This window comes from Engystomops pustulosus, chromosome 6, assembly GCF_040894005.1.
Source record: "Engystomops pustulosus chromosome 6, aEngPut4.maternal, whole genome shotgun sequence".
Lineage (NCBI taxonomy): Eukaryota > Metazoa > Chordata > Amphibia > Anura > Leptodactylidae > Engystomops > Engystomops pustulosus.
This window is the reverse complement of record NC_092416.1, coordinates 19,687,564-19,711,373: the sequence shown is the minus strand read 5'-3', so window position 1 is coordinate 19,711,373 and position 23,810 is coordinate 19,687,564. Positions and strand designations below refer to the sequence as shown.

General features: G+C 41.2%; 1 protein-coding gene across 1 annotated transcript in view; it reads left to right on the top strand.

The window, feature by feature from the left end:
• Positions 1-23,382, top strand: part of LOC140065563 (SCO-spondin-like) — a 29,747-nt gene extending 6,365 nt beyond the window's left edge. The window contains exons 2-5 of the mRNA XM_072113155.1: positions 19,111-19,165; positions 19,362-19,397; positions 21,723-22,077; positions 23,269-23,382. Of these exons, the coding sequence (XP_071969256.1) occupies positions 19,111-19,165; positions 19,362-19,397; positions 21,723-22,077; positions 23,269-23,272 (450 nt within the window). The 3' untranslated portion in view covers positions 23,273-23,382. The remainder of the gene's footprint in view (positions 1-19,110; positions 19,166-19,361; positions 19,398-21,722; positions 22,078-23,268) is intronic.
• Positions 23,383-23,810: the final 428 nt, after the last annotated feature.

Sequence of the window (23,810 nt, the reverse complement as noted above, 5' to 3'; positions counted from 1 at the left end):
TGAACCCAGAACCTGCAGTGTCCATGTACAATAATAACACAGTGCCCCAACCCACTGAGCTATAACCTCTGTGATTAACAAGTGGAGAATTTTGGTAACTAAGAACTATATACTGCCTTGGTATATAGGGAGGGATCTTCTCAGATTATTGTAATTATTGAGATTATTATTATTATTATTATTATTATTGAGATGATTATTATTATTTTTACCATTATTAATAATCATCTCCATAATAATAAAATTTATAATAATAATAATAATAGTCTGAATAATTACAATAATAATCTCTGAGAAGATCCCTCTCTATATATCAGTGCATTAGTCTGTGTCACAGTGTAAATGGCAGATAACACTTCTTAGTTACCAGAAATCCTCAGCTCTGTATCACTGGGCTTATAGCTCAGTTAGTTAAGCTCCTGTCTGCAGTGCACAGGGTCCCAGGTTCGAATCTCAGCCTGGGCAAAACTTTATTTAATTTAATTATATAAAGAGCTTTTGTCTGGGGAAGCCCTGGAGACCATATATGGACAGATAGAGATCTGACCTGATGAAGTGGTCCCTGCTCTCCGGCTGAGCCGACACTTCTCTGAAAAGGATTCCCTGCCCGATGTCTGCTCTGGGGAACCCTAGGAGATGCAGTGACCATATATGGACAGATCTGAAGCTGATGACGTGCTCCCTGCTCTGCGCTAAGCCCGACACTTCTCTGAAAAGGATTCCCTCCCGATGTCTGCTCTGGGGAACCCTAGGAGATGTAGCGACCATATATGGACAGATCTGAAGCTGATGACGTGCTCCCTGCTCTGCGCTAAGCCCGACACTTCTCTGAAAAGGATTCCCTCCCGATGTCTGTAGAAGCCATTCTGTACTGTGAGTTCAGACTTTCAAAGTATTTACTATGCGGACACAGCGCCGGGACAAAGCGGGACCTGGGGGGAAAATTCGTGACAATATCATAGCTGCCCGGGACGCGGGGCAGGGGTATGAAAAGCGGGAAAGTCCCGGCAAAATCGGGACGGTTGGGAGCTATGCCAAGGTGTGCTGTGACACACTGATGAAAAGCACAACCTCCCTTATTTAGAGTCTGGGCTGGAGGGCAGTATCCAATAAGGTAATGACCCCAAAACTCACCTCCACGGAAACTGAGGGTAAAGGAGCTGGACTGGACATGTCTCCAGACCAAAACCTTAGAGGCAGGAAGTAAGAGTTCTCTTTACAGAGACTTCGCTAATTAAGGCCACCTTGCCACCAAGGTTGAAGGGTAAGCAAAGGGGAGACAATGGACATGGAGACCTGACTTGTCCTGACAAAGGGAAGGCATTCCAGATTAGCAGGGCACGAGAAGAAGGATAGCCGCATCCCAGGCAGTGGGCAGGTGATGGGAAGCTAACTTGACCTATTAGATAATGCCTGTTCAAGATACCAAGTTGCTGAGCTAAAACACTCATTTATTCATGGCTAGAGTGGTGATTTAACCTAGTTCTTTCTTATTAGGAAGCAAGACCCAGTTTTTAAACAGTGGGAGGGAGTTTCTGGGCCCAACCAGGTTTGCATTACGATTCTGTGGGCAGCCGCTGATATACAGAAAATCTAATGCTTCCAAATGTGGCGGATCATAGGGGTGGTCAACCGGCTTCATTACTTGGTCAGTATAGATCCAAGACTTGGCCCGGAAGAAGCCAATACTAAAGCCAAAACCTTGGGTTGGGCTGAACATGTCACTTGTTGCTTGACAAGACCAACCCCTTTTTTATTATTTCTAAAGTATTAATTTGATTTTTGCTTAAACAACATCTTCAAAACCTGCCGATGTCTTCATCTTCTAACTTGAACACAAACAAGTTTTTTCCATTGCTATCAGCACTCACTGCTGTCTATTGTCTTTGCATTCCCTTGTCTTCCATGGGGTCATGTTGTCCTGTATAATTTGTAAATAGATTTATTTAATTGGTTGCTTTAGACTTGCTCCAATGACTTGGCCGCCATGTTTGTCACTTGGCTGCCGGTTTATTGTCCCAGGACGGCCCAGAGATGTTTATATGCAGATAATAGGTAACTACATCTTTGTGATTGAAGGCCACATCGGTCTCAAGCTCAATAGAAGAAAATAAAGGTCAAGTTCTGAAGATTTCCACAGTGTTTCAGAATTGAGAATCCGTCATACATTACATCAGCGCTAGAAATAACTGTATTTTGTGATCTTAGACCAATTGGTTGTATATCAGGATCTGTCATCAAGGCCCAAACATACTGAAAACCCACAGCTGCTGATACCTGATGGATTCGGAAAAACCGCCGCATTAAAAAAAAAGTGTCGCGGGACACGCGCTTACCTTCACCAAGTATAGGCTCATGCACTCCGGCGGGTCTCGGCAGACTTCAGCGCAGCAGCGCCACCTGGTGGACGTCGGAGGAACTGCCTTAGTGAATCGCCAGAAGACCCAAATCCACCGCAGAGAACGCGCCGCTGGATCGCGAATGGACCGGGTAAGTAAATCTGCCCCATTGGGTCACATTTACTTACCCGGTCCCTCAGAGTTCCCGAAAGTGCATTGTCTGTGTATAATGCCCTGTTCCGCAATTCATTTAGATCGATATCCTGCATGTGTCACTTCCCCGCTCAGGTCCCTGGAGTTCTTCCTGGTGCATGTAAGTGCATTGGATGCGACCCAATTTTAAAGTTAAAACCCGAGCTTAGTCCGAATCAGTCCGACGCACCCCGCCCCCCCCCATTTCTGTCACATGAAAGCCGGGGTGCTGCTGCGGCAAAATCTGATCGCGTGCGTCAAAATACGCTTTTAAATACCTGTCCCAGTGGCGCAATCCCCGAAAATGTCGCAAAACCCGACGGAAATGCAATCCACGGACCCTTCATGAATAAGCCCCAACGTGCACATACACAGGCGTTACCAATGTACACATTAGTTTCTATACCACAAGAACACACTAGGTGGCAGTGTTGGCATAGATCTGAAGGGAGAGATTTATCAGAAGCTTTGAGAGCAGAACATTTCTAGTTGCTCATGCCAACCAATCAGAGCTCAGCTTTTGTTTTATAGACAGCTGTCAGAAAATAAAAGTTGGGCTCTGATTGGTTGCCACGGGTAGCTAGAATAATTCTGTTCTCAGACACTTTTGATGAATCTCCCCAGAGGAATATATTATAATGCCAAGAAATGTCTCAAAATTATTTCAATTTACCAGTTAAAAACTTGTTACATGAGGGAAAAATGAATAAATGTATCACAGTTCATTTAGAGAAGTTCATTAATCACTGTGTAGATGGATACATAAACAAATGAATGAGTATAGTAAAATACATTATTTATTGTATTATATAATTTATACTTTTGGGGTAAAAACTTTACTTATCAACTTTTATTTCAATATCACATGAATGGAATGTGATAGGGGCAGGTGAGGGGGGAGGTGCAGGGGGCGGTGAAGAGGGAGGTGCAGTGGGAGGTGCAGGTGCAGGAGGAGGTGCAGGGGGAGGTACAGGGGCTGGGGGAGATGCAGGAGCAGGTGCAGGGGGAAGTGCAGGGGGAGGTAACTCCTACTCCTTCAGTGCACAGGTGCAGTATGAGCACAGGTGCCGCTCTGTGGACTGTAGAGGGTGCAGTTCATACATGCGCTATCCGTGAGGCTGCTGTCCACAGGTGGTGCTGAATGTTTAGGTCTCTTCTGACTATTGAGCTGATGATAAGGAGGAGGGAGAGATGTAAAATGAATCTGGATCAGAGAAAGTCCTATTACATAATGATATGGGACGTATAATGAAATTAACTTGATAGGCAGCAAGGGACCTGTATCTTTATTTTGATCTTCTTTTTCTTTCTCTACTTTTTGCTGGTTTTTTTTTAAAGAAATTGGGACTTTCCCGGTGCTTTTTTGTGACTATTCCACGGTCTTAAGACATCTGCCGGTGGGTGTGTCTGTTCAGTGTTCCTAAATGTATCTTTCCAAGACAGATGTTTTTTTTGTTTTGTAACTTTTTGTAGAGCAAATTAGAGACTTTTCAGGTGCAAAATTAAGCACAACTGACCTCATGCGTTGATCCATACACGCACCTAGGAAGTTGCAAAAAATCCCAAATCCTGCAAATCAGAGACATAAAAAAAAAAACAGAAATTTATCAGAATGCCAAATTTAGAAAGATACAGAAGGCTGCTTCAGCCAGATTTAAAAAGTTGCAAAAAAATGATACATACCCCCCACTGTGTCTATGTTTGGCTAAGATATGCGATGTAATTACAATTTTTTCGTTTTTTTTAATTTTCATCTTTGAATCTCTTTGTGGTTTAGCCGCACTTTCCCGTGAGAGTGTGTTGGCTCTTTTTGAGGCTTCTTCTAGCAGTTTAGGAGGCTAGCCTTTTTGTTTGAAGTGTTCTGTAAGAACTTTTGATTGGTCCCTAAAATCTTCCACTCTTGCACAGCTTTTGCATACTCCATGGGATCGGTTACAGGTTATATTGGTAAGACGAGGTTGATAGTCTGCACTTTTGAAATGGATGGAACTATTGGTATCAACTTTTTTGAAATGGGTTTTCTCCATTGGTTTGACCAGGACCAGGTCTAGATTTCAATTTAATACCAATTATCCAGGAAGGTTTATGAAAAAGCAAGGACTGCTACAAACACTAACTATATATACCTATATACAGGCCTTGTACAAAAAAGTACACAAAGTATATGCAAAAATACCATTGTATGAAATGCAAAGAATTTTATTAGACAAAATAACACACATATAATCACTGCAATAAAAACAACCCATAAAATCAATCACTGGTGACCAAAAAGTACATAGCCAATCCTGAACAGATAAATAGGATACCGTACCTAGATTTCAATTCAATTTCTTTCTCAGAGATAGTAGGGGAGAAAGACATGTTGCGATCGTTTTGGATTAGATGTTGCACAAAGTTTTCTGCCTCCGTTTTGCTTCCATCTACTGTAAGGAACAGATCATCAATGTATCTTATCTTTGATAATACTCGATGGAGTTTTTGAAGGGGGTTCCTTCCTTGATGTAGATGGCTTCAAAGGCGCCCATTTATGGGTTTACATAAGTTGGTATAAAGCGTGTTCCCATCTCTGTAGGCCGTAGTTGTTTGTAATATTTCCCTTCAAAGGTGAAAACATTGTGGCTTAGAATAAAGCGTGGAGACGCAAACATTTTTTCTAAAAAAGATAATATTAGTCTGTTATACCCGGGCTCTGCTGGAGAAGCGGAAACCATCATATTGTAGTGCACATTGGCGTCCAGCAACAAAAAAAATTCAACAAAGTCATGATTGTCGTGGCACATCCACAATAGAATCAAAGATCTTTATTTCCCATGTGTTAAAAAAAACAATTCACAGTTAGAGATGAGCGAGCACTAAAATGCTCGGGTGCTCGTTATTCGAGACGAACTTTTCCAGATGCTCGAGTGCTCGTCTCGAATAACAAACCCCATTGAAGTCAATGGGAGACCCGAGCATTTTTTTAATAAAACTGAACAGTAAAAGAACAGTGCAAAAAAAAAAATTTTCAGATGTTTGCAGATGTTTTACTTGTAAGAACACATTGAAATAACACTATTCTTCACTTTGCAGGTGTGCGCGCGTGTCTCCCGCTAAGTTAGGAGATGTGCACGAACATCTGGAATGTGAAGAATATTGTTCTTTCAATGTGTTCTGCACTTAAATGCTCCTGTATTCACTGTTTTTAATGTTTTAATTCTATTCTTCACATTGCAGGTGTGCGCACGTGTCTCCCGATAGGTTCGGAGATACGCGCGCACAGCTGCAAAGTGAAGAATAGAATTAAAACATTAAAAACAGTGAATACAGGAGCATTTAAGTGCAGAACACATTGAAAGAACAATATTCTTCACATTCCAGATGTTCGTGCACATCTCCGAACTTAGCGGGAGACATGCGCGAACACCTGGAAAGTGAAGAATAGTGTTATTTCAATGTGTTCTTACAAGTAAAACATCTGCAAACATGTGTAATATTTTTTTTTTTACAATAAAAATACTTTTATTCAATTTATTTTATTAATTTACTGCTCGATCTCGAGCCGGCGAGATACTCGTCCGAGTAACGAGCCGGTCCGAGTATGCTAATACTCGACCGAGCAGTATACTCGGACGAGTATACTCGCTCATCTCTATTCACAGTGTTTTCCACCTACATTGTTTTCCATGCATGGAAAATAGAAAACTTACATTTTATTGTGGATGTGCCACGACAATCTTGAGGTGGTTGAATTTATATGAAATTATTCTTGGCTGTCGGTTAAAGTGGAAGAAGTAACTGCTTCTCGGATATGTTGATATTGAATGTTGGAGTAGAGTTCACTTACATCTGAGGTGAAAAAATGGTAAGTGGGTTTCCATTTAATAAGTGGTAATTTCCTGTATTAAGGTAGGATGGCAGCGATTGGACGTATTCTTGAAGGATTATGTCCACATAGTTGGGTAAATTGGAAGAAAAAGAGTAAATCCCGGAGATGATGGGGCCTCCTGGGGGATCTTGTAGACTTTTATGACTCATTGGCAGATGGCAAAAAGAGACCACTTGAGGATCGTCAGATTCAATATTCTCTGGCCGGAAGCTGATTTGACTGATTTTTTTTCTTTTGATGGGTGTTTTTTTTTTAATTGTACAATTTTTTTATCCAATATAATTTTGTATTCTACTTTAAGGTAATCACTTCTGTCTTGTAGCACTGTAACATCTCGTCAACTTTGTAGGCTGACCACATGACCAAGTTTTGAATTTTCTTCAGGTTGTTTAGGGTTTCTTTATCTTTTTGGGTAAGGTTTTTGTTTTTTAAAGTTTGGTGGCATAATACTTCAAAAGTCATTTGGGACTAGTTCCAAAAAAGTTTCTAGAAAGTTGTCTCTATAATTGGATTTATTACCATTGTTTCTGGACTTTTTTCCTCCTCTTCGACCACGTTTCCTCCCTTTCTTTTGGGTATTGCTGATGTTTTTGTTTGGTTCCTGTGTGCTGTGGGGTAGGGAATAAAAGAAGTTTCACATTTTACAGGGTTGAGGTTTAGTTCTAAAGCAGACAATTAATTGGTGGAGGCTTGTGTGGTACACTTGAGAATACCATTGTTTGGGGATGTTGGGTTGGATAGATCCCCTTCTTCATGAATAGTGAAGAAGAAGTCATTAACCCCTTAACGACTTGGCCTTTTTTAGTTTTTTCACTTCCATTTTTCACACCCCACCTTCAAAAATCTATAACTTTTTTATTTTTCCACATAAAGAGCTCTGTTATGGCTTATTTTCTGCGTAACAAATTGCACTTCGTAGTGACGGTATTTAATGTTCCATGGCGCGTACTGGGAAGCGGGAAAAAAATTCCAAATGCAGTGAAAATGGTGAAAAAACACATTTGCGACGTTTTCTTGCGGGCTTGGATTTTACAGCTTTCACTGTGTGCCCCAAATGACAGGTCTACTCTATTCTTTGGGTTGCTACGATCACAGGGATACCACATTTGTACAGGTTTTATAATGTTTTCATACATTTAAAAAAATTAAAACCTCCTGTACAAAAATTTTTTTTTTGATTTTGTCATCTTCTGGCGCTAATAACTTTTTCATACTTTGGTGTACGAAGCTGTGGGTGGTGTCATTTTTTGCGACTTTTGATGGCGTTTTCATTGCTATCATTGTTAGGACTGTGCTACCTTTTGATCACTTTTTATTAATTTTTTTATATTTTCCAAAATGGCAAAAAAATGTCATTTTTGACTTTGGACGCTATTTTCCGTTACGGGGTTAAACGCAGTGAAAAACCGTTATTATATTTTGATAGATCGGACATTTTCGGACGCGGTGATACCTAATGTGTTTATGATTTTTACTGTTTATTAATATTAATATCAGTTCTAGGGAAAGGGGGGTGATTTGAATTTTTAGGTTTTTTTAATATAATTTTTTTTTTTTAAACTTTTTTTTACTTTTACTTTAACTATTTTTCAGACTCCCTAGGGTACTTTAACCCTAGGTTGTCTGATCGATCCTACCATATACTGCCATACTGCAATATGGCAGTATATGGGGATTTTACTCCTCATTCATTACAATGTGCTGATAGCACATTGTAATGAATAGGTTAAAACGAGACAGCTTCGGGCCTTCGTGAGGCCCGATGCTGTCATGGCAACGGATCACGGCAGCATTGCCGGAGGTGATCGCGGTGAAAGCACCCGCGATCGGTGCTAGCACCGATCGCGGGTGTTACCGGTAAGCCTTTGCTGCAATATGCAGCAAAGACTTACCGGCTATGGAGAGGGCTCGGCCCGCGAGCCCTCTCCATGCACCGGGACCCGGCGCGCGCCGTACTAGTACGGCGCGCGTCGGGAAGGGGTTAAGATGGGGAGTTGGGAAATTATTGGAAATCCAGCACAGCGTCTCTCTTTAACAGGGGCGTAACTAGAAGAGGACGGGCCCCATAGCACACTTCTGAATGGGACTTCCTTTCCACTTAAAAATCTACGTATTACACTAGTATGTACACACACATATATCTATATACATAGACAGTATAAGATACACATACACAGTTCTTCACTCATACACACACCCAAACATATATGGGGAGGTTTATCACTGTCTGTGGGGAGGTAAAACTGTTCTAGTTGCCCATGGAAGCCAATCAGAGCTCAGATTTAATAAACAGCTGTAGGAAAATAAATCTGTTGTGCAGAGTTATCGGATAAACCTTTTAAACAATTGGAATGATCTCCCTGCTCACAAGAGCTTACAATCTATGGGAAAACAGGTTAGTATAGGAACTGGCTGTTATTTGCCCAAATATGTGTTAATCCTCTATGTACAGTATAAGAGATGTGCTGCATTGCTGGGGGTCGGATAAATAGGACTTGCAACACCCACAAGCATGAGGGTCTGACAACTGGGTGCAGCATCAATCTGGAGCTTGAGGGTCCCCCTCGCAATCTACACCCCATTTCTAAAAACTTTATAATTTTTTTTTTAATAATTTACCATATTCAGTTAAATTTTATTATATTTTTTATGTATTTTCCAAATTTAAATAATGATAATTCTATATGCAGATCATTAAGTCTTCTAAGTAACATAGTAGCAAAGTCTGAGCTCAGTCTGCCAGGAAATACTGTAAGTCTTGGCCTCACTCTAGTGTTTTGTGTTCCATTGTCTTATGTAGGATCGTGTTATGTGTCACTTTACACACAGTTGTGATTGTTCTTGTTTGTAGAATATGTGTTTTGCTTGGTATAATGGCTTGGCTGCCGTCCACGTCTCTTGGATGACATTTTGCTGGCTCCGGTCTACCAGGAGATGTTAGCATGAATCTGTACACATAGCATTGCCATGGCTAAGGGCATTGGCCTCAGTCCAATAAGTAAGAACGATTGTCATGCGGCCTCATTTATAACGAGTGATGAAGCTTATATTTAAAGACTTGCTCTATATAGAAGCCGGAGACTAAATTAACCATAGATAAGCGTCCAACTTCTCTGAATATGCTGCCGAATCATTACTTATTACCATCATATATATTGCTGCATAGATACCTACAGCTCATGTTATCCCTGAAGATCCAAAGGGGATTTGAATGAAACCCTTAAGCCTCACCATCCAAACCACAACATATTGGGGGTCATTTACTAAGGGCCCGATTCACGTTTTCCCGACGTGTTACCCGAATATTTCCGATTTGCGCCGATTTTTCCTGAATTGCCCCGGGATTTTGGCGCACGCGATCGGATTGTGTTGCATCGGCGCCGGCATACACGCGACGGAAATCGGGGGCGTGGCCGAACGAAAACCCGACGGATTCGGAAAAACCACCGCATATTTTAAAAAAAAAAGTGTCGCTCCACACGCGCTTACCTTCACTCGGCCCGGCTTGTTGAACTCTAGTGCATTCCGCGCAGCAGTGACACCTGGTGGACGTCGGAGGAACTACCTTAGTGAATCGCCGGAAGACCCGAATCCACCGCAGAGAACTCGCCGCTGGATCGCGAATGGACCGGGTAAGTAAATCTGCCCCAGTAACTTTTAGATGTCTTGATACTGTACAGAGGGCCAGCGTGAGGGGACGGCAAACTGGGCATTTGCCTGGGGCCCCCTGTCCCAAAGAGACTCCCTGCATGTGGACTTTTGTGGGCAGAGGATTTTTTGCCACTTTAATACCCCTCGGTTAAATGCCTGGTTGAAGATGCTTATCATCTTCCTCTATAATTTGTGTATTTCCTATCTATATATCTGTCTATTTATCTATCTATCTCCTATCTATTATCAATCCATCTTTCAATCATTCCTCTCTCTCTTCTACTCTATCTATCTTTCATATCTATCTTCTATCATCTATCTATCTATGATATACTTTACATTTCTACATCTATAAATCTATCATCTATCTAGAAATCTCTATCATCTCTCCTATTTATCTTCTATCATCTATCTCCTGTAACATTGTGTCTAGCTCTGTCCACATGTGTCACTGATACCTATATCCGTGGAGTCACCATTCTTCTAAATAAGTAATTTATTATTGACTTCTGTTACAAAGGATCAAGCCATGGAGGTGGGGGAAGTCCAGGATACTGAAAAGCTACCCCGCCTCTTAACTGGCACTACTACTAAGCCCCCTGCAGGAATGTGGGAACTGAGAGAGACTTTGGACGGTTCACCATATCCCAGAACAACGTTTTTAGTGATATATTCCTCTACAGCGGCCTTCTTAGACCAAGAGAACCAAAGAGCAGCCATTTTGGATCAAGCAGCCATTTTAGTATTAGCTAGGGGTCATGCCGGGGGTCAAGCACTGTCCAACTAATGTCATGATTCAAACTTCATTTTTATGTAACCTGTTTTGCTCACCTGCCAGCTTCTCCTTGACATTTAATGAGAGGTAAGTCTGTCCTTCACTCTTGTCCTATATTTTTTGGCCTAGCACCTGCTTGTCTTATGTTTTGGCTTGAGAAGACGGCCTCTGAGAAGAAATAGTTAACCTTTTCAGAGAATGTCCTGGTAAAATTCATTATGGCCAATAGCATTGCAGTATTCTATCTCCTTGTTACGCCCCCCAATGCTGATGATTCTGTATTTGATATATGCGGCTGAGTGTTAATAAACTGGGAAGATTATACATTCACTAAGAGACTGGTGTGTCTCGGATTGGTGCTCTTGTCCCGGTGCCGGGCAGCCATGAAAGAGTTAATTTGAAAGTCACCTTTATAATGGAGGGTTTGAGCCCCAGATAAAAATCTCTATCAACGGTGAACAGAACAGGAGTAATCAGAGCTGTGCACCTGTGTGACATCACATGATCATGGACAGGTTTCTATCCACAGCAAACAGAGATAAAAAAAAACCATGAGGAATCGATGCAGAAAGTATATTGAAAAATTGTATAACTTTTCATTACACAAACAATATCAATTATCATTGATGTGCTGAAAGTGGACATACCATTTAAATATAATTTATTGTAGTTTCCTCCATATGCAGTGTGGAGCAGCTGAACCTTTCTGTCATAACCGTGTAACCCATGGCTGTCATCCAACCTTCACTTGCAACATAAGACAGAATCTGCATGTTGTGTCTGAGAACAAAAATTCTGAACCTGTTGAGTAATATATGACGTAACTGAGCTGCTCCGCCCATAAAATGTTGTATCTTATATCTGCCCACAATCAACGAGACAAGTTTCTAAAAGTAACTCAAACATTTCTGATTGGTTCCTTGTCTGAGGACCTGAGCTATAAAACGTGCAGGGAACAGACAGACCATGTGAATCTCCGGAGGAATAATTAATGGCAGGTAGGGAGTCTCCATGTTATACGGGTGTGTTATTATACTGGGTTATATAACATTATGCAGGGCTGTGAAGCACCTGGTATTTTTATTGGGTGTTAGTATTTTTAGGATATTGAATATCACAAAAAATTGTATAAATTCTTATACAATTCAATAATTTTTTATAATTATAACATATGAATTTATTTTTTTTTCTACCCATAATTAACTGTATTTTATCTTAGTTATCACATTAATCGTTTTTGATGCCTACGAATCAGGAAGATGAGTGAAGTTAAAGAACATCTTCACTTCTAAGGGTGTATCCCATGGCCGGTTGTGATCCAAGATTTCCTGGACTTGTACCTGTGTGAGATGCCTCATAGTGACGAACGGCGTGATCCCGAGCTGGACCACCGGTCTATCAGATTGGACTCCAACGCTACTATGGTGCACCCCCAAGTTGGGCTCAAACTAACAGTAATATGGATGACTAAATTCCTTTTCCCTCTGCATAGTACCTGGTTGGCTTGGTTTGGTTTCGAACAGATTGCCTTGGAATGGTTACCACAAGGGACTTTTCCCATTGTAGACCATACACACCTCAACCCTGATGACACAACTAGTGCAGGCCAATCAAAGCTCATCAGTATGGACATATGAATCAACTACAACTATTTAAAAGAGTCCGTCGTAAAGGGGCTCCAGGACATGCTTACAGTTGGACCACACCAGTGGATATGCCACCGTGGCTTTGGAGTATAAGGGTGCAAGTCTCACATGGCCTGGGTCAAAACACATTGGGGCTTATTTACTAAGGTCCTGCGGCTGCTTTTCTGTCAGGTTTTCTGACGTTTTCAGGCATTGCGTTGTGGATTGTGTCGCACGCACAAATCGTGGGACGGGCCGTAGGATGGTCCGATGGATTCAAACTACACGCAGGATTTAACAAATCAAATTGTGTCGCAAGACATGCATTCACATACACCTGGAATAAGAAGGTGAACTACGGCGGACCTGAGCCAGGAAGCGACAGATGCAGAATATCAGGCGCATGATCTTGATGATTCGCGACAGACTTCATCCTCGTCGGACAATGCACCTCAGGGATCTTCACATTGGGGCAGATTTACTTACCCGGTGCATTTGCGATCCAGCGGCGCGTTCTCTGCGGTGGATTCGGGTCTTCCGGAGATTCACTAAGGCAGTTCCTCCGACGTCCACCAGGTGTCGCTGCTGCGCTGACTGCACTGGAGTTCACCGAGCCGGGCCGACTGAAGGTAAACGCGTGTCCAGCCACATTTTATTATTTTTTTTAAATGCGGCGGTTTCTCCGAATCCGTCGGGTTTTCGTTCGGCCACGCCCCCCGATTTCCGTCGTGTGCATGCCAGTGCCAGTGCGCCACAATCCGATCGGGTGCGCCAAAAACCCGGGGCAATTCAGGGAAAATCTATGCAAATCGGAAATATTCGGGTAACACGTAGGGAAAACGCGAATCGGGCCCTTAGTAAATGACCCCCAATATGTGTGAAGAACACATTGCAGATGAATGGAAACATCTGCAATGTGTTCTTCCCACATATTGTTCTTCACATACTATTGTGAAGAACACTGTTCTGCACGCGTGTCTTCGGATGAGTTTGCAGATGTTTGGAACATCTGCAATGTGTTCTTCACTGTGTTCTTCACTGTGTTCTTCACTTAAATGATCCTGTGTTCACTGTTTTCATTGTATTCTTCACTGTTCTTCACTGTCTTTTCTTAATTAAATATCTATCTATCTATATATATATATCTAAGCAATAAATGACAATGGGTCGCTGCCTCCTATATAAGATAATTTTCAGCAAAATAGAGTACAGTTAAAACTTAAATTTTATTTATCAACAATTTTAAAAGAACTTATATCGCCCGCATTTAAATAGTGAACACACGTATAGGGTATTTTGACATAGAAATGTGTTGTGCTGTGGGATTATTACCTGCACTCTTATTTCATACAGTGCAACTACAAACAACACCCTACATACCCGAAATCACTGTGGTCGTGGATCAACAACATAGGCTAGATTTTACCGGTTTGTAGTCATGTATTTACACTCCCACAGATAGTGGATCTGAATTCAGACCATAGGTTGGGTCATCCATCTTTCAAAGGGTACGGGCACACGCAGATGTGATGCTGCTCTCCCTATGTCCCCTTATCGCACCATGGGTGCGATAGACCAATTCCTAGTGTGAGTCGGCAACGGGGTGGCACTCCATGCGTTGCAACAAAATAGGATTCGAGCACTCCTAATGATCCCTCTGATTAAACAAGTTATGTGGAAACGCGTCAGGGAATGGAGATGCAACTGACCTGTTAGGGAAAGTTCTTTGGGACCGTCCTCGTTAGGGCGGGAGCTATAAGGGGACATAGGGAAAGCAGCATCATATCTGTGTCTGCCCGTACCCTTTAAAAGATGGATGACCATATCTATGGTCTGAATTCAGATCCACTATCTGTGGGAGTGTAAATACATGACTACAAAACCGGAAAGATCTACCGTATGTTTTTAAGCATTTTGAGACATTTTTGAGACTTTTTGAAAAACTTTTTGGACAGTTCTGTATCTGTTTTTTGGAGCTCCTCTGCCCATGAGATTCATTAAAGTGGCTTTGCCCTTTAAGAAAAGTTTTTATGGTCTACTTTCTACTTTCAACAAGTCCCAAAAAAGTTTCAAAATTTATAAAATGTCCCAGCACATACATCAGCAGTGGACTGGAGTGACTAAGTAACTTTTTATGGGGCTGTTATGACTCTGGCTTTGCTTTGTGCTGGGACTAGCAGTAGTTCTAGGTTTACGCCAGATTAATTAAGAGGTGTATATAGTCCTATGAGAGTTTTTAGAAGTGAAAAGTCCCAAAAAAACTCAGTGGGGCAGATTTACTTACCCGGCCCATTCGCGATTCAGCGGCGCGTTCTCTGCACAGGATTCGGGTCCGGACGGGATTTATGAAGGTAGTTCCTCCGCCGTCCACCAGGTGGCGCTTCTGCGCTGAAAATCATCTGAACGCGCCGGAATACACCGAGCTGGACCAGGTGAAGGTAAGCGTTTCCCAAGTGACACATTTTCGTTTTTTAAATGCGGCGGTTTTTCCGAATACGTTGGGTTTTCGTTCAGCCACGCCCCCCGATTTCCGTCGCGCACATGCCGGCGCCGATGCGCCACAATCCGATCGCGTGCGCCAAAATCCCGGGGCAATTCAGGTACAATCGGCGCAAGTCGGAAATATTCGGGTAACACGTCGGGAAAACGCGAATCGGGCCCTTAGCAAATGACCCCCAATGTGATTATTTTGATACTTTTTACACCAGAAAAGACCAGTAAAACCAATGATAAATAACCTCCAAGGTGGCTGTTTCCAATTGAAAGTTTGCTATGTGTCCCAATTAATACAAGTTACTCCCTGGAGCCCATTGATTTATTATTTATTGTCTCACTGTAAGATGAATCCATAATTTGCTCTATATATTACACTTTTCAAACACCTTCTGGTGTTCTTCTATAACACACTTGTTATGCATTGGTCTTTGTAGCAAGGTTTTCAAAATAATTTTTTATGGCTACTGTGTCACCTTGGATTGGTTGTTTAATCTGTTGAGTCCTTCCCATGAGCAGAAAGCTCTACAGAAAGGAGGACAGCTACTACAAGGGCAATATATTGTGGTGGGACTGCTTCAGATATGGAGGCATAAGGTGGGGGTGCTATATCATGAAAAGCATCAGGTTCTGTGGGCTTCAGAAAGTGGACATAAGGCAGATACTACATTGAGGGAGGAGGCATAGGTTAGGGGCTAGAAAAATAAGGGCATTCTGTATCAATTCCATGTGTGGTGAAATTGATGCAAAATACAAATACACCATGAGGGGATTTATGACTATATTCTTAAGCACTTTATGTCTATGGTTTTCACAGTTGGGTCCAAAAGGCACATATCTTCATTCTTTGGATCTGAAGGATCACGAAGATGCAAAATGTAAAATGTTTTTGTATAACCTTTGCTTTAACCTCTGTCTGTAGAGTGTGACCGAGGATGCACTGATTCTATCTTTGTGTTTTACTCTGACTTGTAGTGTGAATAATGGTTTATGTTTGGTAGCGTTTCTCCAGATGATCAGTGGTTAACCTGGAATCCATATCCTATAAACTGTGAACCAAGATAGTTCGTCACATAGTTCACACTGGACAAAGCTAACTTGTAATCTGTCCGCTCATGTCTGATATCTCCTGACTAGGGATGAGCGAGCACTAAAATGCTCGAGTGCTCGATTCGTATAACGAGCCCCATTGAAGTCAATGTGAGACTCGAGCATTTTTCAAGGGGACCAAGGATCTGCACAGGGAAGCTTGGCCAAAAACCTGGAAACCTCAGAAAATGATGGAAACACCACGGAAATGGACAGGAAACAGCAGGGGCAGCATGCATGGATGCCTCTGAGGCTGCTTAATCGCACCATTATGCCAAAATTATGGACAACAGCATGGCGATCACAGAGTGACCAAGTGAGGCTGCTATGGAGACAATTACATTTGTATAGTGCCTGTATGTGGCAGTCCAAAAAAGTTTTCAAAACAGAGGACCGTGTTCTGTTGGGTTCTTGTTGAATCACTCCTGCCTAACACTATTCTAATAGAACACCCTAACGCTTTCCCTGACCAGCAGCAGCTCTCTCCCTAGCGGCATCCAGACACAGAATGATCCGAGCAGCGCGGGCAGTGGCTAGTCTATTCCAGGGTCACCTGATCTGGCCAGCCAACCACTGCTATCGACGTGTAAGGGTACCACGTCATGCTGGGTGGAGTGCAGAGTCTCCTGGCTTGTGATTGGCTCTGTTTCTGGCCGCCAAAAATCACAACGGCGGGAGATGCCATTTTCTCGAGCTGGCGAAATACTCGTCCGAGCAACGAGCAGTTTTGAGTACCCTAATGCTCGAACGAGCATCAAGCTCAGACGAGTATGTTCGCTCATCTCTACTCCTGACCCTTTGGCTTTTGTCCTGGTTCCTTTTTAGTCTATCGATTTGTTAAGTTGTTTGTTCTCTTTATTGTGATGTAACTCTGGCGACCATTTTTATCTGATTTTATTGTTTTATCCAATATGTTTTGAACTTTGGTGCAAGGAGAGAATGTCTTCTAGTAGTCTATCACCTGCCTAGGGGTGTCCAGGCAATGGGAAGGGACCGTAGCTAAGGGGATTAGACCTAAGGCCTGATGCAGAATTGTTCTAATTGCCCATGGCAATCAATAAGAGCTCAGCTTTCATTTCCCCAGAAATTTTTATTAAATTAAAGCAAAGCTTTGATTGGTTTCTATTCACAATTAGAACAGTTCTGCTCTCAGACATTTCTGATAAATCACGCCCTCTTTGTCTATTTATTTAGTCTATTCCCAGACCCTGTGTTTCAGTTTTGTTATTTCATACTCATATTTTATCTGCCCCTCTCAATCAGGCCGTGATAAGCCGCCAGAGGTAACTAGGCAACTAATTATTATATGATATTCACTTGCACTATATAAAAATATTCCACTGTATGACCCCTCTTTGGGCCTAATAGAGCCACAACATACAGTTACATTGCGATGGCTACAAAGCTTAAACAACCCGATAAAATCGAACAACATTAAACATTAAAGAAAAAATCAACCAGTTGTAAAAACACAAAAACACCTGGAAAATTCATCTCCACTCCTCTTCATCTTGATCGCGTTACTGTCCTCCACTAGTCTTGAAAAAAAACAATTTAAATAGCATCCTGGAGACATATCTATGATTATTATTATGGGATTTCCATTTCGGATCGGTGCCAATACACTTTATGTGATTGAGGGTGTGAGGCTTAATGATTTTAGGACAGGTTATCATGTGGGCGTATTGAAAGTTATTATAGGTTATTTATATGGGACACAATAAAAATTCCAAAAATAACCACACATCTATACAAAGCTCCTCTACAAAATTGCTATGAAGCCTCACTCTTTGCAATGAACTATTAGCCCCGTCATCATTCTATCTTCTGAATGGGACCCCCTTCACCAGGCTGTCTTCTTATCCCAGGGGGGTTGAGGGCACATATCTGCGGCAGTAACCGCAGACCTCATGGGGGGCTTAAATAACAGAAATCTAAAGAAGAGGGATGCCTAGTACTGCCATCCCATCCCCGACATTTCTTATATGAGTTTCCAACACACGTGTTATGTTGAAAAATTTCACTGTAATATACATATTATGATGTATAATGTGTAGCATAATATGAATATAATGATGCATATTCACTATCCTTTAGTGTGTCAGGTTAAATGCCGGGGCCCTTGACACTATGGGCCCCGTAGCAGTCGCTATTGCTGTTACTGCTGTAATTAATTCTGACAAAGAACCTTGAGAATTCTTGACCGTGAGGCTCGTTGCTTCAGTTTTGCAAAATACTTATCATAGTATCCAGAAAACAATTTATAAAATGTATTGTTTTGGAGATGTTCTGATACGGTACCAGTTAACTCACCATCACATTTGGGCTCAATCTTACCAAGATCAAACCAACGGATAGATACAATGGGGAAGATTTGTAATATGTGGCCCTCTATGTGCCGGTCCATGAAGAAAGCCCCCTCCCCCCCATGCCACAGTGGCTAGATCATGAGGCTTATACATTATGGCGGTGCTGACTTGAGGACAAAACTACACCAGGTCTGGCGGCGCATAGTTTTGACTAAAATATTATTATTATTATTATTATTATTAAAAAATTCTGCAAAGATTCAGCTGTGAATATTTGCCGATTATTAGAAAGTCCAGAGGCACAGGACAGGAATGCCCCATGCAATCCCCTCCAAGTTCAAGTAAGGGTGGCAAAGTCACATTTTTAGTGCTTCTTGGCCAAAAAACAAGTACTGTACTGATAAATCTGCCCTATTATCTCTACAGACCTCCAAGTAAGAAAATAGAATGTGCATATTCTAAATAAGAAAAATATCTGACGCACCCTATAATTATACATGAAACGTAATCTATTATTTAATTGGGCTGTAACGCCCATGGAAATCTATGACATTTGGCCAGGTGACAATTCTAGAGATGCTATAAATTTTCTGATTGGCTCCTGGACTGAAGTCCTGAGGTATAAAATCTGCAAGGAATAGACAGTCCGTCATCATCTCCTGAGGAATACACCTTGACAGGTAGAAAGTGTCTCCATTCGATCCATATATTCCATTGCCTTGTTCAATGCTAAATCCTAATTTCTCACTCCATCTTTTCTAATTTTTAGGATTTTACCTTTTCAGCAGTGATGGCTGCCTTGAGGATTCTGATATTGTTTTCAGGTATTATTGTTATATTTTAATTAGATTTAACATTCACAATTTTTGTTAAAGTGCATCCTAAGACATTTTTTTATATAATATTTTTGCAATCTTTTAATAATATTAGGTATTAACTTTTTTATATTTGTATTTTTGAGAATTACTGACCCTGCCACAATGTAACTTTTATTTTTCAATTTGTCTTGTCTTTTTTAAGCTGTTGCCTTGGCCTTTTCAAATCCTCCAAAGAGAGGTAAGTGAAGCCTAAAAACAAACTTACACTCACACTTACTGTAGAGGTTGTTTTGCTTGATGCTGTTTCGGGTCCATTATCTACGGTGCCCACAAAGTACCGTGCAACACTTTGATCACCTCTGATGTCTCAGAATTTTAGCTTTCCCTTACGGTATCATCAACCTTTTTGTGTCAGAAGTAACAGAAAGACTCTACATAGTTAACTAACTGAGGCTATAGAGAAATATGCAGCAGAAAGGGTTACAGTGTTCTCCTTTTACTCCATTCACACTTCCTTCAGAAAAGACATCACTAGATATAGCTAGAGCTTAAACAATTCTCAATGAGTAAAGCTGTTATGGATACATTATTACACAGTATAGCTGTCTACGAAACATACATTAGACTTCTACCTTATTTAGAGCAATACTGCCATATCTACGGTTCCATTATATTGGTGTCCACCTTTACAGAACTGAGCTACTTTAATTAAGCTGCCTTATTATCAAAGATTTACCATTGAAATTGATTTTCTAAAACATATTAAGAATTTTGGGGGTGATGGGGAAAACCATATTTTTAGGCAAATTTAATAGGACCGTGTTAAAGAACTTGGCTGCTTCTCTTGCATTAATGGGTTACTTAAGCTCCTAAAAAGTATTGGGGGCATGGGGAAAAATTGCAAGCAAAACTTTTGACCCATGAGTCTTGCCAATTATAGTCGACAAACCAAGGTCTGACTACACAGGTGATGAGCGAACCCGAACCACAATGTTCAGGTCTGTAGGGTGTCCCAGAATAAGTTTTAAGGTTCAGATTTGAACTAACCCAAACTTCTACGGGTCAATTGGTGCTTGGGTAATCGCTCTGGTCCGTGGCCCATGTAAACAAACAGGGCACATTCCGCTTCCAAAAGGGATATACAACGCTAGGAATAGGGCAGTATCTGGTGCAGTATAAAACTGGTGAGTACTACTTTCCACCTCTTATTTGCTGCACCGAAATTTCTGTTTTTTGTCCAGTCAAGCCCCCTTGTATTTGGAATAATTAACCTTTTAGGATGCAGTCCTTTTCTGTTAATTTTTCGTTACCTACCTTCAAAAATCTATAAGTTTACATTTTTTTGTGTACAGAGCTGTGTGAGGGCATATTTTCTGCATAACACATTTTCATTTGTAGTGACAGTATTTATTATTCCATGCCGTGTACTGGAAAGCAGGAAAAAAATTAGGTGAAATTGATGAAAAAACACATTTGTGCCATTTTCTTGTGGGCTCACTTTTTACGTCTTTCACTGAGCGCCCCAAATATGTCTTCTTTATTCTTTGGCTTGGTACGAACATGGAAATGCCAAATTTTCCCAGGTTTAATGTGTTTCAATGCATTTTAATACATGTTTTGCAGATTAGCTGAACAGTTGTGTTTTGGAAATGTATGCCAGACTTTCTGTTATAGGGTTCAATGCCAGGAAAAAACTTTATTATATTTTGATAGATCAAACATTTGGGGTTGTGGCCTGATTATTTATGATTTTATTTGTTTCTTTATCTTTCTATCAGTTCTAGGGAAATGGGGGGATTTGAACTTTTAAGCTTTATTTATATATTATTTTTACTTTTATATTTTTTTAGCCACTTTTCAGATCCCCTAGCTTACTTTAACCCTATGTTGTCTGATTGACCATGCATACCATGTACAGTATGGCAGGATTTGTGGATTTTACACATCATCTGCCACAATGTGCCACTGGCACATTGTTACAGATATTCTGTAAATACACAGACTCAAGTCTTATAAAGAACTGAGGCTGTCATGATGACAGATAGTCGCTTCCTGAAGATGTTACAGAGAGCGACAATCTAAAACAAGATAGTAGCGCCTACGCGCAGCCGGCTTTTAACAGCTCCACGATGTACAGATATGTCATGGTGCATTAAAAGGGTAAACTGTTTTTTGTAGCCAAACTAATAATAGTTAGGAATTGGATGAGCTTGGGAAGATCTGACAAATTAGTTCACAAAGTATGAATAGATATACTTTATAAGATATGTCAGTATGAAAAGAAGACGGACAGAGATAGTGGGAGCCCCCCCCCCCCATTTTCCTTAATCCTTACCAGGTAGAAGGGGGTGGGGGGGTAAGGGTTTTCAAAACCAATTGAATTGTATAATGGACAACATAAAATTGTTTTGTTAAAATAAATTAAAAAAAAATAAAAAAAATAGTATGTGTATTTTTATTATTTGCAAATTAAAATTCAATTTTAAAAAAAAAAACATTGGGCCTTTATAACAAGGTTTTCATATGTTTTATTGGCTCATTATCACCCCGTTTCTCTCCACAGATAAATGCCCTAGAGATAAGGAATGGTCAGATTGCATACGCTGCACAGACAGATGCGGAAATAAGGATGCATTTTGTGCTCAATCTTGTACCGAAGGATGTAAATGTAAAGAGCCCGGATACCTCCTTGATCGTGATAACAAATGTGTCCCTAAGCAAAAATGCCCATCGCCCCCTCCTCCAAATAATTCTTGTCCTAAAGGAGCTGTATTGGACAACTGCGCCGGATGTTCTGCCTACTGTAAAACTAAAAAGCCTTGTGGCTACAGTTGTACTCAAGGATGTAGATGTACCCAGAAAGGATATGTCATCGGTCCCGCTAATACCTGCATCCCAGAGGGAAAATGCCCAAGATGGTAAGAAAACACCAAATCTACATCTACAAATGTAATAATATAAGGAAACAGAAGACATTTTACCTTTCTGTTCCTTTTAACTTTTAAGCCTTCCCCTCTCTTTCTTGTTTTTATATTTTTCAGTTTTTATGTCCTTTCTATTATGTTCATTATCTTTTTTTTATCTTCTTTTCTCTGGCTCTCTTTTGTCTCTTTTTCATCCTCTTCCAAATTCTATAAGCACGGCATATTACTAAGATATTTGGATTCTTGTTTATTCTGCAACGATATCCGTCCTACATGCTGTGCACTATGATGTTTGTTGAGTCATATGGTAACTAGGTTTAGGAAATTGGGGGTCATTTACTAAGGGCCCGATTCGCGTTTTCCCGACGTGTTACCCGAATATTTCCGATTTGCGCCGATTTTCCCTGTATTGTCCCGGGATTTTTGGCGCACGCGATCGGATTTTGGCGCATCGGCGCATTTAAAAAACAAAAAGTGTTGCGGAGCTTGCACTTACCTTCACCAGGAATAGGCCGGTGTACTTGAGTGCATTTCAGCGGACTTCAGCGCAGCAGCGCCACCTGGTGGACGTCGGAGGAACTACCTTAGTGAATCCCGGCCGGACCCGAATCCACCGCAGAGAACGCGCCGCTGGATCGCGACAGGACCAGGTAAGTAAATCTGCACCATTTTGTTCAGGGTTCAATAGGGTAGAAAATTTTCCTCAGCTGATAGCAGGACTGTGCCAAGGAAAATTCCACTTGAAAAAGGGGTATTATGGAATCCTCAAAACACGTTTCGGTTCTGTTTTTCTATGCAATAAAATTAATTTTACAAGCTACCGTACTTGGATTTTGCCCTCAGTGGTGTCGCTCCCATCCCTTACACCAATATTACTCAAACTTCAGCCGGTTTAGCACCAGAAACTAGAGGTAATAAGACGTTGGCTGCACCCATACGGATCCCTAAAATACACTTATGAGAGTTGTGCCCGAAATACGTGTACAGCTATACCTGCTTTTGAGGCTCATTACACACGGCACAAGTCTCTGTGTGTAGCCAAGCCAAGTAATATATGTTGTTCTGTAACAATATGTCGCCTATAGTTGTTAAGCAAATTGGGGATATACAGATTATTACAAAAACTGCCTAAAATATCAGTCAAAAATTTTTTAAGATTTGTATTTGTGTATTTTTTCCCAACAGGTGAATTCATAAGACAAAGCAAAAAGCCTCTGATCAAGAGAAGACAAAGTCTTGGAACCTTAAGATGTCTTAAATGAGAAAAAATATGCATAATAAAATTAACATTACACCTGATTTTTAGCACTTGTGATTATTCATAAGTAGAAAGCATCAAGTCTATGTTTCATAGGAAGATAATCCTTTGGTTCACAATTTGTGACGATTGGTAGCTCAAAGTTTTAGTTATAGTTTTTTTAGTTTTAGTTAGGTTTAGAGATGAGCGAACATACTCGTCTGAGCTTGATGCTCGTTCGAGCATTAGCGTACTAGAAACTGCTCGCTGCTCGGACGAATACTTCGCCCGCTCGAGAAAATGGCATCTCCCGCCGTTTTGCTTTTTGGCGGCCAGAAACAGAGCCAATCACAAGCCAGGAGACTCTGCACTCCACCCAGCATGACGTGGTACCCTTACACTTCGATAGCAGTGGTTGGCTGGCCAGATCAGGTGACCCTGGGATAGACTAGCCGCTGCCCGCGCTGCTCGGATCATTCTGTGTCTGGAT